General features: G+C 41.5%; 1 protein-coding gene across 1 annotated transcript; it reads right to left on the reverse strand.

The window, feature by feature from the left end:
* Positions 1 to 12,444: 12,444 nt before the first annotated feature.
* Positions 12,445 to 14,635, reverse strand: HSPB3 (heat shock protein family B (small) member 3). Its single transcript, XM_040580960.1, has 2 exons — positions 13,133 to 14,635; positions 12,445 to 12,695 (listed from the first exon to the last, which is right to left on the reverse strand). Exon 1 carries the CDS (start codon positions 13,601 to 13,603, stop codon positions 13,154 to 13,156), a length of 450 nt encoding a protein of 149 aa, XP_040436894.1. The 5' UTR covers positions 13,604 to 14,635; the 3' UTR covers positions 12,445 to 12,695; positions 13,133 to 13,153.
* Positions 14,636 to 15,321: the final 686 nt, after the last annotated feature.

Below are 15,321 nucleotides of genomic sequence, written 5' to 3' on the forward strand. Positions count from 1 at the left end.
TTCTACCTGTTCATGAACAATTAGGAGGTTGTCTGGAGGACATGTACCTGTTTGGTCCCCAGTTCTTCATGCTTACCCATCAGCATCCTGCCAGATACACAGCTCTTGCGCATTTCTCTGATGTACTTCAAAGTGTGTGTTGCTTCTCAAAGGTCTTTGTATCGAATAATTTGTCTTCATCTGTGGGAGATTCACTGGAATGCTACAAGACCCACTTGCTTCCTTTCATTGCTGCTTTTAGTACTTCATACCTGGGTTTGGCTTTGATTCACTTCTTCCTTCTGACTTTCATGTTTCTAGTGCTGATGCACATATTATCATGGAGATTTTCTGTTTCTGTTGCTTGGCTTGTGTACTTGACATTTGCTTAGGCCAGCCTAGGTTTTTAGTCCCAAATTCCTTTATTGCTTAACTCTGGAAGCCTGTTTTTAATTAGCCGATACCAATAGTGCCCAAAGAACAGAATAAGTCACCACACAACCAGATCCTTGGTCCCCAGCCCAGTGGAACGTGTTCACGTTGTATCACCTGTGCCATCACCTCCAGACTGAAGCACTAAATTTACAGCAGCAAGCTTACAGAGAGCAATTCTGAGTACCGACAACAGTGCTAAAGTGAGGAGCACACATTTTCTCCCGAGAGAGACCTGGCAGCTGCCCAGAATGGCGCAGCTGATGACCTTGACTTCATACGACTCTGTATCAAGGCTTTGGGATTTCCCTGCCAGCTCACTTGGTGCTGGTGGAAGCACCCTGATCTGGCGCGGTCATGACTACCCCACTCCCAGCAGGCTTTGAGGAGCTTCTCCAGCCCTGCATCAGCATCTGTCAGTGCTCTTGGAACTGCCAGAGCTGATTTCCTATCAAGGAGAACTGCAGTGTTCTGCCGCGGGTGTGCTGCCAGGGTCTGCCTTAGGTGCTGACACGTTTTTTTTTATGCTGCATGCAGATTGCCAGGGCACCTGACCCACGGCCCGGCACGCTGCCCTCTACCCATGTGGACAGCCTGGAGTAAGGGCTAAAGCCCCACAGGAGGCAGATGTGAATCGGTTTAACTTTGGTCTTAGATTTCGCCTAGATTCTGACTACTGCAAATCAAGATGAGTGGCGGGGTTTTGTACTCCTTCCACAGGCACTCCTAAGGTTGATCTGAGCAGTCTTGATCATTCATGTGAATACTCACAGGTTGAACTACAGAAAATTGTCTCCCAATCTGCTTTTTTCTATACCAATTACTGTTTAATGTGTATTTTACTGCATCTGATTCAACTCCTTTTCCAAACTTTTCAGTCCTATTCATCTTAATTTCACTGTCCTTAATTATTAATGCTGCTTCCTCTGAAATAGTCTTTTTTTTTTTCACATGAGGTGATCAGTACTGGAAATTATGCTGATCTGCTTGATTTGTGTAAATGCACACATTCAAGATTTACTTTCACTGAACAACCTGGAGTGGCAAACGCTGCCTTGCTCAGCTGCAGAGCCAGTCCAGAAACGGGCTTTTGCTGCTCCAAGTGGTCGTACTGACGCCTGTCAGGCTGCTGGTGTCACAGCTAGGGCAGGACGAAGGGACAATGTTGAGCTGGGCACCTACGTTACTCCTTTGGGTCCGGGGGCGCATGTGGCAGCTGCCCTGCTTCCCCCTGCCCGACTTGGCGCATTGGATCTGGCATCTTAGTAAGTACCAGCTCCGTATCTGTGTCTCAAACCGACACAGGCAAAGGCATCAAGTTCAACAGCTGCAAAAACTGCTACCAGGAGAATTTGAAGGTGTAAGATCTGTAAAACTAATGAGAATAATATTTCTTAAATAAATAAATACAGACCAGTGAAGTAGTTATTCCCTAAAGTCTTCCAGTTTTATCATGAGATCTTAACAAAAATACATAAATTTGAGTCGTGGTTTTTCAGGCAGTAATGCCATCAATAAGGCAAAATTATGAAAAGAAAAGTGTGATATATTATTTTCCTAGTGGACAAAACTGCAAAGAGAATTTGGAACAGTAACGTGGTTGTAAATGACATTTTCCATCTTTCTCCAACAGGTGGGCCTATTCTGATTGCCACTGTGTGCAGGCACTCTGTTGTGGATGTTAAAATTAACATTTAAAAGACCTCAACAATTATTTTCAAGAAAACCATCCTGCAAAATTAGAAGCCACCCTAAAAAAGATTTTTAAAGGCTTTGAAGAAGCTACTTCCTAGGCCATCAGTAACCATCTACAGTGTCAAGAGAAAAGCTGGACTGGCTGAGCTTTGTTTCTTGTTCTGACTAGCAGAAGCAAGGATTTCAAAATAAGGATAGCACATACTGACTTACAGCATTTCATTTGCACAAAGCATGCATCTGAATGCTTTGCTTGATCCGAAATTTCTACCATCTTCACTGGGAATTAGATTTTAAAAGTGAATGTTACTCTGACACTATTGAAACTGATAACCTATAATTCAGTGAAAATGTCTATTTTTTAATGTATTCCTAGGGATCTGTAATTTGGGGGGTGAAACAAAACCAAACCAAAGCCAAATGGCTACCAGTGTCTGTGTATGGGATATCTCATTTTTTTAGTTTGGAGTTAGGCATCTCAAGACCTCTGAGAATATATGCTGAGAGAGGTGTTCAAAAGCAACATTATTTATTTTTCTACTTAGGTGCAGAAGCTTAAAATAAAGCATTTGGGAACATTTTGGGGAAAAGGTAAGGATTTTAGGCTAACTTGAATTAGGGAAAAGTGAACAAGTAAAGGCTCTGAAACCAAAACCAAAAGACTGTGTCTCATCTCTGTGTAAGTTTTCCTTGAGGCCCCCAAATCTTTCCTTCTTTGTTTTGTTAATTTTCCTCTCTGCTTTGACTGCTGCTTTAGTAAGAAAAGCAAAGTGATTTTCCATGAGAGAAGAGATGAAGTTCTGGTGGCACTTACCCTTTTCATTATGGTGCTACCCCTTTGTGGACCCTGGAAAAACAGTGTGGATATTGAACAATGTCCCAGTAGGAAGCACGTGGAGTAGTGCTTTGTGCAAGAAAATGGCTACAAATAGGCCAATTTTCATCAATATGATTTCTACGAGCAAACTCTGTCAAATGCTTACTCAGTATTGATTTTTATTTGTTGTTGTTTGTACTACACCTTTAGATGATTTTGTTTTGCTGGCGGTACTATCCTATCATAAATACAAATGATCTTAATTCTTTTAAACTACAGAGACGGATAACAAATTTCACTTAAAAGAGGAATAAACTGTTTTTCTTCTATCTCTACATCATGTGTAAGTGGAATGTCACAGTTCAGGGTACCCGGCAGGGCTGCCACTAGAGGGCACGAAATGATTTTAAACACTGAAGTTGCTACACTAAAAGGAAGTGGAGACTTTGAACTAGCAAAGCAGTAAAGAAAATGCAATGAATGAGACCAATATGTTATTCTAAGAGTATTCTTTTTTCAGTTTTTAAAAGATCGAATACGATTAGCTTTTAAATGTTTTGTGAAATCATACTTAAAACACTGAATAGGTACCAGAAATAGGGACGCTTTATAGTGTGCTATGGAATTCAGGAAAAGTTGCAGCGGGGTTTAGGAGAAAATGAAATATTTTTCAAACAGGATCATAAATCAAGCAGAAATTGCATAGCTTTTTCCAAACTAGGTTGTGTAAAATTAGAGATAATTGAGCAGAAATGCTGAGGTTCTTGTTTGACCTTCACAATACATATTAGCTATCTCAGTCCCAGCCTGTGTAATTGATGGCTGCTACTCAGAAATTCTCAACTCTCCATTTAATATAGCTTGGAATGCATGTCTGTCTCTGTTCCCTGTCTGAAGGGATAATGTTTCATAACCATCTAAGAATGCTGTCGAGATCAATCCATTACATATGCAGTGGCAGTAGGGTTATGTGCTAGACAGACGTTCTGATGGTGCTGAGTCTTTTGTGGTTATAGACGAACGGGGCCATGTCAACTGCCAGCCCCTTGACACGCATACAGGAAGAATTTACCTCCTAAATGTAAACACTGACACAGACAAAGAGGATGCATGAGCCTGCTGTGCTTTAGCCCAAGCTGCACGAGTCCTTGAGGAGTAACCTCAGTCTTATGTATTGCAATCCACCGCTCAGGTTAGACAAGACTTTTAAGATCATGGAGTCCAGTCGTTAACCTAACACTGCCAAGTCCACCACTAAACTAAATCAAACCATGTCCCCAGGTGCCACACCTACACATCTTTTAAATACCTCCAGGGATGGTGACTCAACCACTTCCCTGGGCAGCCTGTTCCAATGCTTGACCACCCTTTTAGATGAAGAAATTTTTCCTAATACCCGATCTAAACCTCCCCTGGTGCAACTTGAGGCCATTTCCCCTTGTTATATCACACAAACGTTTTATAAAAAGCAAGACTGTGAGCTAAGTGGTAAGGAAATCCAGGTGAGGCCAACGTTATGTCCATGTGCCATATAAATGTGGCACGAAAATGAAATTATCTCAGCAATAAACCCATTGTCTAGGATGAATAAAATATAATATAGCAAGAATGAAGGACTGAGTATTCATTCATTTCCTGCATGCAGGTATCTCTATCCCTACCCAGGATAGAGGAATTGCAAAGAGGACCTCCTTAGCAGGCTCTGTGCCAGGGCTAACCCTGGGGTTTATCACAGGAAAATAAATGTTGCTGGCTTCTAGCAATATACGTGACTTGGGTTCTTTGGGCTGAAGAGGTTCACATCAATGCTGAAATTGCTATGGTCCGGTGCAGTGAGGTATCTGGCAGAGGCTGGCCTCAGAGTGAAGGACGAGTCACAACTCCTTGGTTATACCTGTCAATTGATCAGGATGGACGATGAGCCTTAACTCTAGTTTTTCTGTGAGCCTTTACTGTCCATTGCTGAACATTATAAGTCTTCTCAGTCTCAGCCTGGAAACCAGAACAATTTCTCACTTACGCAACAGACCAGTTCTGATGGCAGTTTGGTCATCAAAGTGTCTTCCATTCTCTCAGTGCTTGTGTTTAAGCTGAGACAGTGCATTCTGCTAGCAGGAGGCAGTGGCATTAAATTCTGAGTGAAACTGTGTGTTATTGCTTGAGAACACAGAGTACAGAAAGGATGGCCATGGATATGTTCGTGTTTCCTCAGTCAGCTCAAGAGCTAAGGCATTCTGAGAAGCTCAGTGGCTGAAAATGGCATTAAGTTAGTCTAAGGCAAATGTTTTAGCTCCTGGGTTTTGCCAGTCTTTTGGCAAACATAGAGGTCTGCAAAGGATGAGGTGGTGAAGAAGGTTTCTGCTGTGTTTGGTTTGGTCTTTGTATTGGTGAGAAGGTGAATGGTATGAATTCCTTATCACAGGTGGTGCACCCTGTTGCTTCCTTACTTCTTAAACCTTTGTTTTAGAACGGATTTCAGTGCTGGAGGCATACTGGACATTCCGTACCATTAGTGAAATGTTAAGAGATGATAATTTCCTAATAGAAACAGTGTCAGAAGCTGCCTGTGGTCATTCTTTATGCATTTAGAAGAATGTTTTACTAGCTCCCTATAAATACAGAACTGTGTTCATATAAGCTTAATTATCTGAATTTAAAATATATTGTCGTAAAAGGGTAAGTGAAAGAAGAAATGCCAAAGTTAAGGAGCTGATAGCAAGCAATACCAATTGACAGTTGTGAGGAAAAGCTAAAGTTATATTAAAAGTTATATGGCAATGGGACAACAGGCAGGAAACTTACTCAGCAAGAAACAAAAACCTATCAATAGTTTAGATTAACATGCCATAATGATGACAAAACTGCCAATGGCGATGCAGAAGAGGTGTTAAATATATCCAAGGCTATTCAATAAATACTTCTGTTCTGTGTATAGGAAAATTGTATTCTCAGTTTTTAATGTTGCTGAATTCCTTTGCATTCTATTAGGAACTAAAGAGGGTGTTTAGCAGCAGGTGTTATACTTTCATATCTTTGTGCCTCACAGCATCAGGATATTAAATAGACCATCCCAAGAACAGTCCAGACTATTACTTTTAGTTTTAGGGTAAAATTTATATCACTGAGCAAATCTCAGAGGTTTGGGGAAAAGCCTGCTTTTTCTTGGCCAGGGTGATTACTAACACTTGCACAATTTATGGAGGGGTGTGATGAGTTTTCCATCAACTGAAATCTTTAAAAAAAGGTTGATGACTTACCTAGGTACAGGTTCTTTTACAAACATACTATGGGCTTCATCAGGAAATTAACAAGCTAGATGATGTGGGTTCTATTCAGGGGATCACACTGGGGATCATCACCAATCCTTCTACCTTTAATCCTATAAATATGTACATCTTAACTGTCTCCATACAGTAACCATTTCAGGCTGAAGTTTCTAGAAGGTCTCAGGTAAATATTGCTATGGGTAGTAATGACAGAATAAGTCTCAGCATTCATATTTCTGTATGTATTTGCCTCAGGGTCTACTAATCTGCATTGAGTCCCTATCAGTTTCATTCCAGGATCAAGCCATAAGGCTTCATGTATACATTAAGACAGAGACCGTACTTGTGGTTCATCTTGCGTGGTGCATACTGATCATGACACCAGAACTTGGATAATTGTGGTAAAGTTACAAAAAATATACTTGAAATACTGTTAAAATGCATACAGCTGTCACTGCTGTGAGTTTCTGTCTGCCTTGTAAGACAGTACAAGAATTATGTTTTTATTTGTGAAACCATGCTCCGAAAATCATTTCCCTTCACCAATTTTTCATTATAGCTACGATGTAATACTATTTGGACTTAAAGACTTGGACTTATTCAAATCCCGAATCCAAACTCAGAATTAGCTCACTCACAGACAAAAGCTGTACCTGCTCTCAATGCCTACACCAGTGTACTGCTGCATCATCTGTGGAACATCATCCAGTGTCCAGGCTAAGAGGAGAGTGGGATACCCTGGATAATGAGCAGTGGAACTAATAATTAAGGAATTATTGCCACTGGAACCCAAAACATCTTCTGATCCCATCTTACATGTCATGTGGAGTCACACACATCCAGAGAGCCACTCACCATCTGGGCATCCAAATCAGCTGGCGGAGCTGCCCTCTCAGCTCTGCGCTGCATCGGCACTGTGGTGGGAAAAAGTGAGATGCCATTCGGTCCTGGAGGCTGCATGGTGGCACCTGAGTGAGGAAGTCTTGCTGGATCAAACTAACTCCATGGAGAGCCAATGGGAGGGATGACTGTGCATGTTGACTAGGTTACAGTAAATCAGCTTGAGTTAATGAGGTCTCGACAGTAAAAATTTTGGGGTGGCTGGTTCAGATAGGGCACTCACCCTTTAAGCCCCACGTTTTCCAACACTGCTAAGAGCAAGTGGAACTTTTGGAGATTCTGCCACAGTATCTTTGTTTACATGATGGGAATGTAAAATTAGTGGATGAGCAATTTGGAAGGATGTGCAACCGGAAAAAAATGTAGCTGAAGATAGCTGATGATTTATTCTTTCATCCTATAAATAATTTTGAATGTCTTTTCTAGCCCTTGAAAATGCTCCTTTTATTGAAGTCAAATATTTATTTTAGGGTGTTCAATATTATACCTTCAAATATATTATTTTTTTTTTTGACTGAGAGAGAATCATTTATTTCTATAGTAGCTAGCATGGAACTATGGAACTATGTTTTGGATTTGTGCTGGAAACAGTATTGATAGTTCAGGGATATTGTAGCTGTTGCTGAGCAGTGGTTACATGGAGCCAAGGCCTTTTCTGCTCCTCACCCCACCCCACCAGCGAGGGGCTGGGGGTGCACAACAAGCTGGGAGGGGGCACAGCCAGGACAACTGCCCCCAGCTGACCAAGGGGATATTTCATACCATAGGATGTCACGCTCAGAATACAAAGCTGGGGGAAGAAGAAGGAGGGAAGGAGATGTTCAGAGTGATGGCTTTGTCTTCCCAACTAACTGTTGCCTGTGATGGAGCCCTGCTTCCTGGGAGATGGTGGACACCTGCCTGCCCATGGGAAGTGGTGAATGAATTCCTGCTTCTGCTTTGCTTGTGTGACGTGCGGAATTAGACTCTATAACTCGAAAGTTATAAAGTAGGTATGTTTATTGCGCGCAGATGCACGGGGGATCGCTCCTCCACAAGCGTGCATACCCGAAGTGACGAACCATCCCACATTTATACAATGAAACAAATGAATATTCAATTAGCGCCTATACATATTTGTTACCTAAACCCCGCTTCGTATGTTAATTAGCTTATCAGTCCGTTTCCTGGAATGTGGTGGTCTTGCAGGTTTGTAGGTGAGTCATGTTCTTGTGACCATCCCATCTTCTCCAGCAAGGAGACTTAGCACTCCCTCCCTCTAGATAGCATTTGAATGTCTCTCATCTTCTCTCATTCTCTTTTAAATAGCCCCTTTGTTAGAGAAAGAAGGGCAGGCGTCTCCCCGTCTCCCCTTTGTTAGAGGAGAGGGGCAGGCGTCTCCTCAAAAACTGTAGTTGTCTCCTCAGAGCTGTGTGCCTATGTGACCAGACACCGCACCCATGACCAGTCACCATACCCACATTCCTGAGTAGACATATACAATCACAGTCGGTGTTAAGCGTCCCCATTTCACACTATTTCTCCATATCATGTGTGCATGGCTTTTGCTTTACCTATTGAACTGTCTTTATCTCAGCCCATGAGTTTTCTCGCTTTTACTTTTCTGATCCTTTCCCCCATCCCACTGGCAGGGAGTGAGAGAGCGGCTGCCTGGGGCTTAATTGCTGGCCAGGGTTAAACCACAACAGTATATTTATGTATATATTCTGAGCCAGTTGGCGTGTTTTTCCTGATCCCCATCCTTGCTGGTTATGTGCCAAGGCCCACCCTGCTTCTACAGTTTCCTCTCTGCTCTCCATGCACAGACCTGCCTGCTTCTGCTTCTGCATTAGCTGGCATGGCACAGGAGCAGTGTGCTCTGGCAGCAAAGAGGGGTGCTCACTGGGGTCGGGGTCAGCCCATAGCACAGCAAACACACCGATGGGCATGAGAGGAACTGTAAGTGATTCTCTACTTGCATCAGTTCTTCTTGTGCAAGCAGCTGCTAGACATACTTCCCCCTGAAAACAGTGGCATCAGCGGTATTACCATGTGGCTAAAGTGTTACTTTTTATAGAGAATGATGGGATTTGTGGTGAGGCTACAGCCCACCACGGTCTAGAGAGCTGAGACCCCTGTGCTAGCACTAATCTGGGCATGAAGTCCCGAGCTGCAGTGCCATGTGTGTCCTGTCTCTCCATCTGTGAAAATAATTCCAATAGGGGATGATATTTTAGCCTGAGCAGAGTGATGGACAGTTCAGGCTTTCTGGACCTGAGTTATCCCACAGGGAGAGTACTTCTGGCTCCAGAATTTGCACAAGTGGGGCCAGCTCAGGCATCCCTGGTATAATGTGCAGGTCTAAGTCCTTAGACTTACCTGCTGTGCTCACGGCACAGGGCCACGGAGATACTCTCCTCTGGATGACAGAGCCAGCTGTTGTCTCTGGTCGTCATCAAGACAGAGGTCAGTGTCTCTTCCAGATAGGAGAGGGTGCACCCAATATTTTCAGAAATATTCCTAATCCCATTAAAAGCCAAATCTTGTAGCATTACTCAGATGTAAAAGCAGATTTTGATTCCTGGCTATGAGCTAAGTTAAGGAACACAAGACCTGCCCCTCTTAGAGGGAATGGTGACATCACGACACCCTAGGGGTTTCCTTTCCCCTTTTCCAATGCCCAGGGCTGCAGCTGAGCCCTTACTGAGTGACTGATGGGTGTCAGCCTCAGTTCACTGCACCACAAGGATCAGATTGTGTAGAGAGATCTCAAATGCCCTGGGCGCAGAAGGAACTATAAAAAGGCAACAAGCCCAAGGCATTTGTGGGCTTTCTGCCTGCAAGAATCATGTGGAAATGTATGTTTGTTGCCTTGTTTTTGGAGGCTAGTGCTGATAACTGAGACATTTTCTTCTATGAAAGCATTTTCCATAGTGTTTATGTTTGTGCCTGAAATTATCCATTTGGAGGAGCAGTCTGATCAATTATCAGGGCAGTTCTTCATGGGTGGGAATTGAAAAAGCTCCATTAACACTTGCTTGGCAAGACCTGCAGCAGCATTTATTGCTTATTCTGGGCCAGGATTTTGTAGGCAGCCAGTATCAGGGTTCTTAATTTAACCACATCAGCATGTCTTAAACCTGTCTTAAGCCATAGCTGTTCTGAAATCCTTTGCTGTTGTGTTGATAAATTTCTCATTCTGCTGTCCATCAGCAATATTAGCAGCTTTCTCCATGACATTCATATTCAGTTCTGATCAGATTATAAAAGTAAAACATCACATAGAGTATATGAAAACACCTCTTTCCAGGCAATTGGGAAACACTGCCAAGTACTTTGAGGTTGTTCTGGTAAACGCATGAAAATCATTCATCCAAGAACTTTTGATAGATGGCCAGCAAAAAAGGAGAGAAGCACTTTCCGCTGTGTTGTTCTTGGTGCTGCAGCACAGGAAGCCCGTGGCAGGTCCATCCCCCAGTGTGGTCCCCGCTACATGAGCACCCAGGTGCTGGGCCAGAGCAAGGTCCCATTCACCAAGGAGCACGGGCACAGGCTTTTGTAAAGGTAAGAAAAGGTAAAATCCACCTGGGTATCTCCCTGCCATGTTTGGGTCGGTATGTTTCAGTGGTTTCTGACTGACAACACCATGAGTGAGACTGGGGCACAGAGTGATGTGAAGAGACCTGTGATACAGACGAGCCGAACACCCAGCTCTCCATGCAGTTTCATGAGGCAGGACTGCGTGTAACCATGGTATTAACGTATATAGAACAGACTATGATTATGGCTGTCTGGTCTAATTCCTTGACAAGTTTCCAGTAGTTTAATCATGATCTAATATGAAATAATTAAATCAGTTATGTTTTTTTTTTTAGAACAGCTTTTTCATCTCTAGGGCTATGGATACATACCATCACTGCAATCATAGCTATAATTATTTTTATAATAACCTGTAGTTTTGAATGATCAGATTTACAAAATCCTCTGTAAACAAAAATCACCACAGCAGATTACTAAGTGGTAACCCTGAACTCCATCCCAACAGTTGTGCCATAAGGTGCCATGGAAACATGGGTATAAACTTGTGAGCTTTTATGAAGTTGGTGTGTAAAGTTTAAATCCTGATCTGTACCTAAAAGTAATTTTTTAAAATCCCTGTTACATCTTTCATTAAATTTCTAGCTGATGAAGCTTCTTGACCTGAAATTGTTGAAAATCTAGATTTGATTTTCTAACATGATTTTTTGTGATCTTAAACCAATACACAAATCAAATACAGGGAATATGAGGGGAAAGGTGTGGGATGAGTGGAAATGGAGGCACGTATGTTTTATGTTTGCTTTGGTTTGTTAGAAAACATTAGGTTCTTGACTTCTGCTCTATTAAAAAAAAATATTATTGCACATCATGGAAATTTACAATCCAGACCTTATTCTCGTTTCTTGTACAAATTTCTTGTGAGTTTTAGTGCAAATAATAAATAAAATTCAAGAATTGGACTACCCACTTTTCTAAAATCAATTGCTTTGAATATCTTCAAATCTAAACAACCATGACATAAATCTTTCTAATGGATGGACACATGCAGATACACAAGCTCAGGGCTTTCATTTTAAACTAAAGGAACTCTCTGGCTTCAGCTAGTGAGAGCCTGGGTTTTCTTCACCAGATTTTTCTCATATTCTTAAAATTGTTTTTGTATTCAGTTTCATTTGAGTATGTTTTTGATTTGTCCAAACAGCAGATGGCTATCATAAAGAGTCTGTATTTAACTTGGCACTTTCCATTCCACATTCTTTACTATTCATAGCACAGCAGTCATACTCATCTCTAGTACACATAAAAGGAGGCAGTTTGACTTGCAGCTGCAGATCTCCTCAAATTTGAGTATTTACAAACTCACTTACAGGTCTATTTTTTTTTAAATGTTGAGAAGACCAGATACTAGATATAGTAGGTGGATTTTTTTTTTCATCCCTACCATTTTCATGAAATGAGAGGCACTCATTGAGAAATGAAACCTGTGTCTGTAGTAAGGAACCTGGGCACTTAAAATTAGGTTCATGTAGAGCCCATGTTCATATAGGGAGAGTAGGACTGTACATGGGCAGAAAAATTTGCTCTTAAAAACACACTTGTGGCATCTCAGCCTAACATGCCAAGCAACATGAAGAATATAATATTCACCTCATTGAAAAACAAGACTACCTAAAATGCATAAGAATAAAGGCATCCATGCTAGAGTAATGCATTTTTATTACCGGGTCTTCACAAGGAAGAATTTGTTCCTTTTGGGTATTTGAAAGCAATATATTTTTTCTTCAGTTGCTAATAGATAGCAGAATATGTTAAACAAGACCAATTTTCTAAATGACTTTGAATGTTTTATTTCAGATTCATTTGTCTTCGACAGGAAGTATCATTTACTGTGTTTTCAAGCAGATAGAGTCAGTGATTACTCCTTTTTCTTTTAGTCTCAAACATGCAACACACTTCTAAGTAATCTTCCACATTTGGGTGTTTGTTTCTGTTTTTGGTTTGGGGTTTTTTTTTGTATACAAGCTTGAATGGTGGAAAGAAGGTTTTTTTCTTGATGGTATCCTTCAGTTTGTGTGCTTTTCCAGAGCCTAAGATAGAAGAATTTAATCTCAAAAATTAGAAAACAGATTTTTTTAGTATGTATGTTAAATTTCCATAAGACTTAAAACCTGCCTATTGCTTCTTTGATGATTATCATTATGTATAACAAATGCATATTCCTTAGAAATATAACTACTCCTACTGAACTCACAAACGTGTTTTATTTTCAATATCAAATAGATTTTTTTTTTCTCTTTCTGTGACTAGCCTAAGTTTTCTACTGTCCAAAAAGCCTGGCTTTCCAACACATATGTAGCTGCAGGCAAGCAGTCTAACATTTCATATCAAACAATAAACACAGCATACTGAATAATAAATACAGATTTTCCTTTACTGTAATATAAATACAGCTACATGCTTACTACACTCTACAGTGTTGCTTTAATGATAATATTTTGTTATATTAAGAATTATTTTATCTCACCAATAAACTATGGACAAGGTTCTAATTCTCTCCCACCGAGTTCTTCATTTCAACAACCAAAATGCCATCGTGGCAGAAAAGCGCAGACAAGTCTTTGTTCTCCACTCCATCGGGTAATTTGTATTGTCTGGTAAAGCTTCTGGATATGAAACCGTGTTCGTCCATCCTGGGTCCGTGCTGGGCTTTGATCAGGAGCCAGCCTTCAAAAGTCTGAATAATGATATCTTCAGGTCGAAACTGCACAACGTCCAGCAAGACCTGAAAGCGTGCGTTTTCCTCCTCCGGGACACTGTTCCTGGCTCCATCTGTACTTTCAGTGACACACCTTCTGCTGCTCAGTGCAGCTGTAGAAGGGCCCGGCAAAGCATATAAAGAGTGGTCCAGCCTGTGCGCTTCCAGCTCTTGGGCAGCAAACTGCTCTTGGTAGCGTACGGGGGTTTCCACCCAGTGCCTTATAACAGCTTCTGCCATGGCCAAGGCAGAACGATAAGCGGCTGCTCCTGTGACTTTGGGGAAACTGCAGAGTCAGAGCAAACTCTTCCCAGTCATATGCCTTACCCGCAGGCTAGTTTGTCGGCTGATGTTGCCGTTTGCTTTTAGCACAGGCAGAGCTTAACATTTAATAGGGTGTGCTGTGCTCCACTGCCAGGAGACTTGTTTCATCTTTTCTCCACTAACAATAGAGCACTATTTATAGTGCTGGGGTCTTGAGTGGCTTCAACACATGCACATCTTTCATGTGTAACCAGCAAAAGCACAATTTTAATGCACCTCCGATCACTGCAATATTGTGCTGCATGTCATTATGAATAATGAGCAAAGAGATTCATTGATTTAAATGGAAGGTTAATGATTCTGTTTTTCCAAGGGGTATGCGGCAATAGATATAAACTCTGTATTTCTTCTAACTGAAATACTGAGGGAAGAGATTTAAATAGCTTGACAGTAGGAAGGGAGCAGATTTCATGTTAGGTGAACTGTGAAATTATTGAGCATATTGGACTTCATTTCAGAAGTTGTGCACATGTGCAAAACGGCCACGGTTAACCCTGTTGTTTGTGGTAGGAGGGAACCATAACAACCCCTGCCCAAAGAGGAGGTTTGAAGGGCTATGTCTGCAGTCTGAGTGACCTACAAACACAGCACAGCCTTCTCCAGTGTGCCAGGGGGTCAGACTCAGACCACAGGGAGAATTACAATGAAAGTTCATGTGTCACAGCTTCCAGGAGACAGCAGACTGATTTTACCCCATCAGAATACTAAAAACAACTCGAAAACCTTTATGCTATCACATTGTACCAGCAGCCTTCATCTTCCGGGGCTTAAGGGCTTTAATCTATGATCCCATCTACTGCATGTGTCTGGGGAGCAGGACTGATGACCTCAAAGGCTCTCTGTGGTGTCATCTTCTTGCCATTCTGTGATCTCAAGGCAAATAATGCCTACAAGTGTTACTAGTTTGGTTAACAAGACCTAAGAGGAAAGAGGAGAAAAAAGGGAAAAGCATTACCAAATTGTAGTTTGTTTGCTAGAAAATCCCCCTAGCTGGGCTTGGCAATGTAAAGCAGAACGCACAATGGCAACTGATGGTGAAAACTGCTTATTTCCCTGAGTTGCACTGATGCTAGAAGTAGTCTAACAAGATTCTTTTATTCCTTCTTGCTTGGCTATTTTCATTCAAAGCTCTGTCTCTCTGTCGTCTTTACATCTCCCATTACCATGAAAATGGCAAGTCAGTTTATACTGTATCTTTGTTTGCTAATGGACTCATGAAGGAAGAGGCAGCTGAATTTCGATAGCTGTCAGAAATGAACCTCTGTATTAAGTTGATAGCAGAGCAGGATTACCAGACATAGCTATAATTAAAGTTCTAAGGTTGCTATTTTATTTTAAGCTCATGAAGGCTGCATCATAAGGTAAGGAAATTTTCAAAGGCAGATCAAAGTTCAAGATAACTTACATCAATGGCCAACCATTTAATGTATTGTGGGAAAGGAGAGTTGAGCTACTATATTTAACTATTGGCTCTTCCGTCAAACTGTCCTCCAGTAAGCATTTAAAAATGCAATTCCAAATGTATGGCTTGCTAAAATAGTGATAAAAATAATCTGGAACATTGCCAGTTATCTGTTCAGCAGCTGTTTTCTGTTTTGCTAGCCAATAATACACTTGACGAGAAAACTTTAACC

The sequence above is a fragment of the Falco naumanni genome, chromosome Z (assembly GCF_017639655.2).
Source record: "Falco naumanni isolate bFalNau1 chromosome Z, bFalNau1.pat, whole genome shotgun sequence".
NCBI classification, from domain to species: Eukaryota; Metazoa; Chordata; class Aves; order Falconiformes; family Falconidae; genus Falco; species Falco naumanni.

Bases quoted from the DNA above. Each gene is read 5' to 3' on its own strand.
- HSPB3 (XM_040580960.1), bottom strand. From the start codon at position 13,603: ATGGCAGAAGCTGTTATAAGGCACTGGGTGGAAACCCCCGTACGCTAC.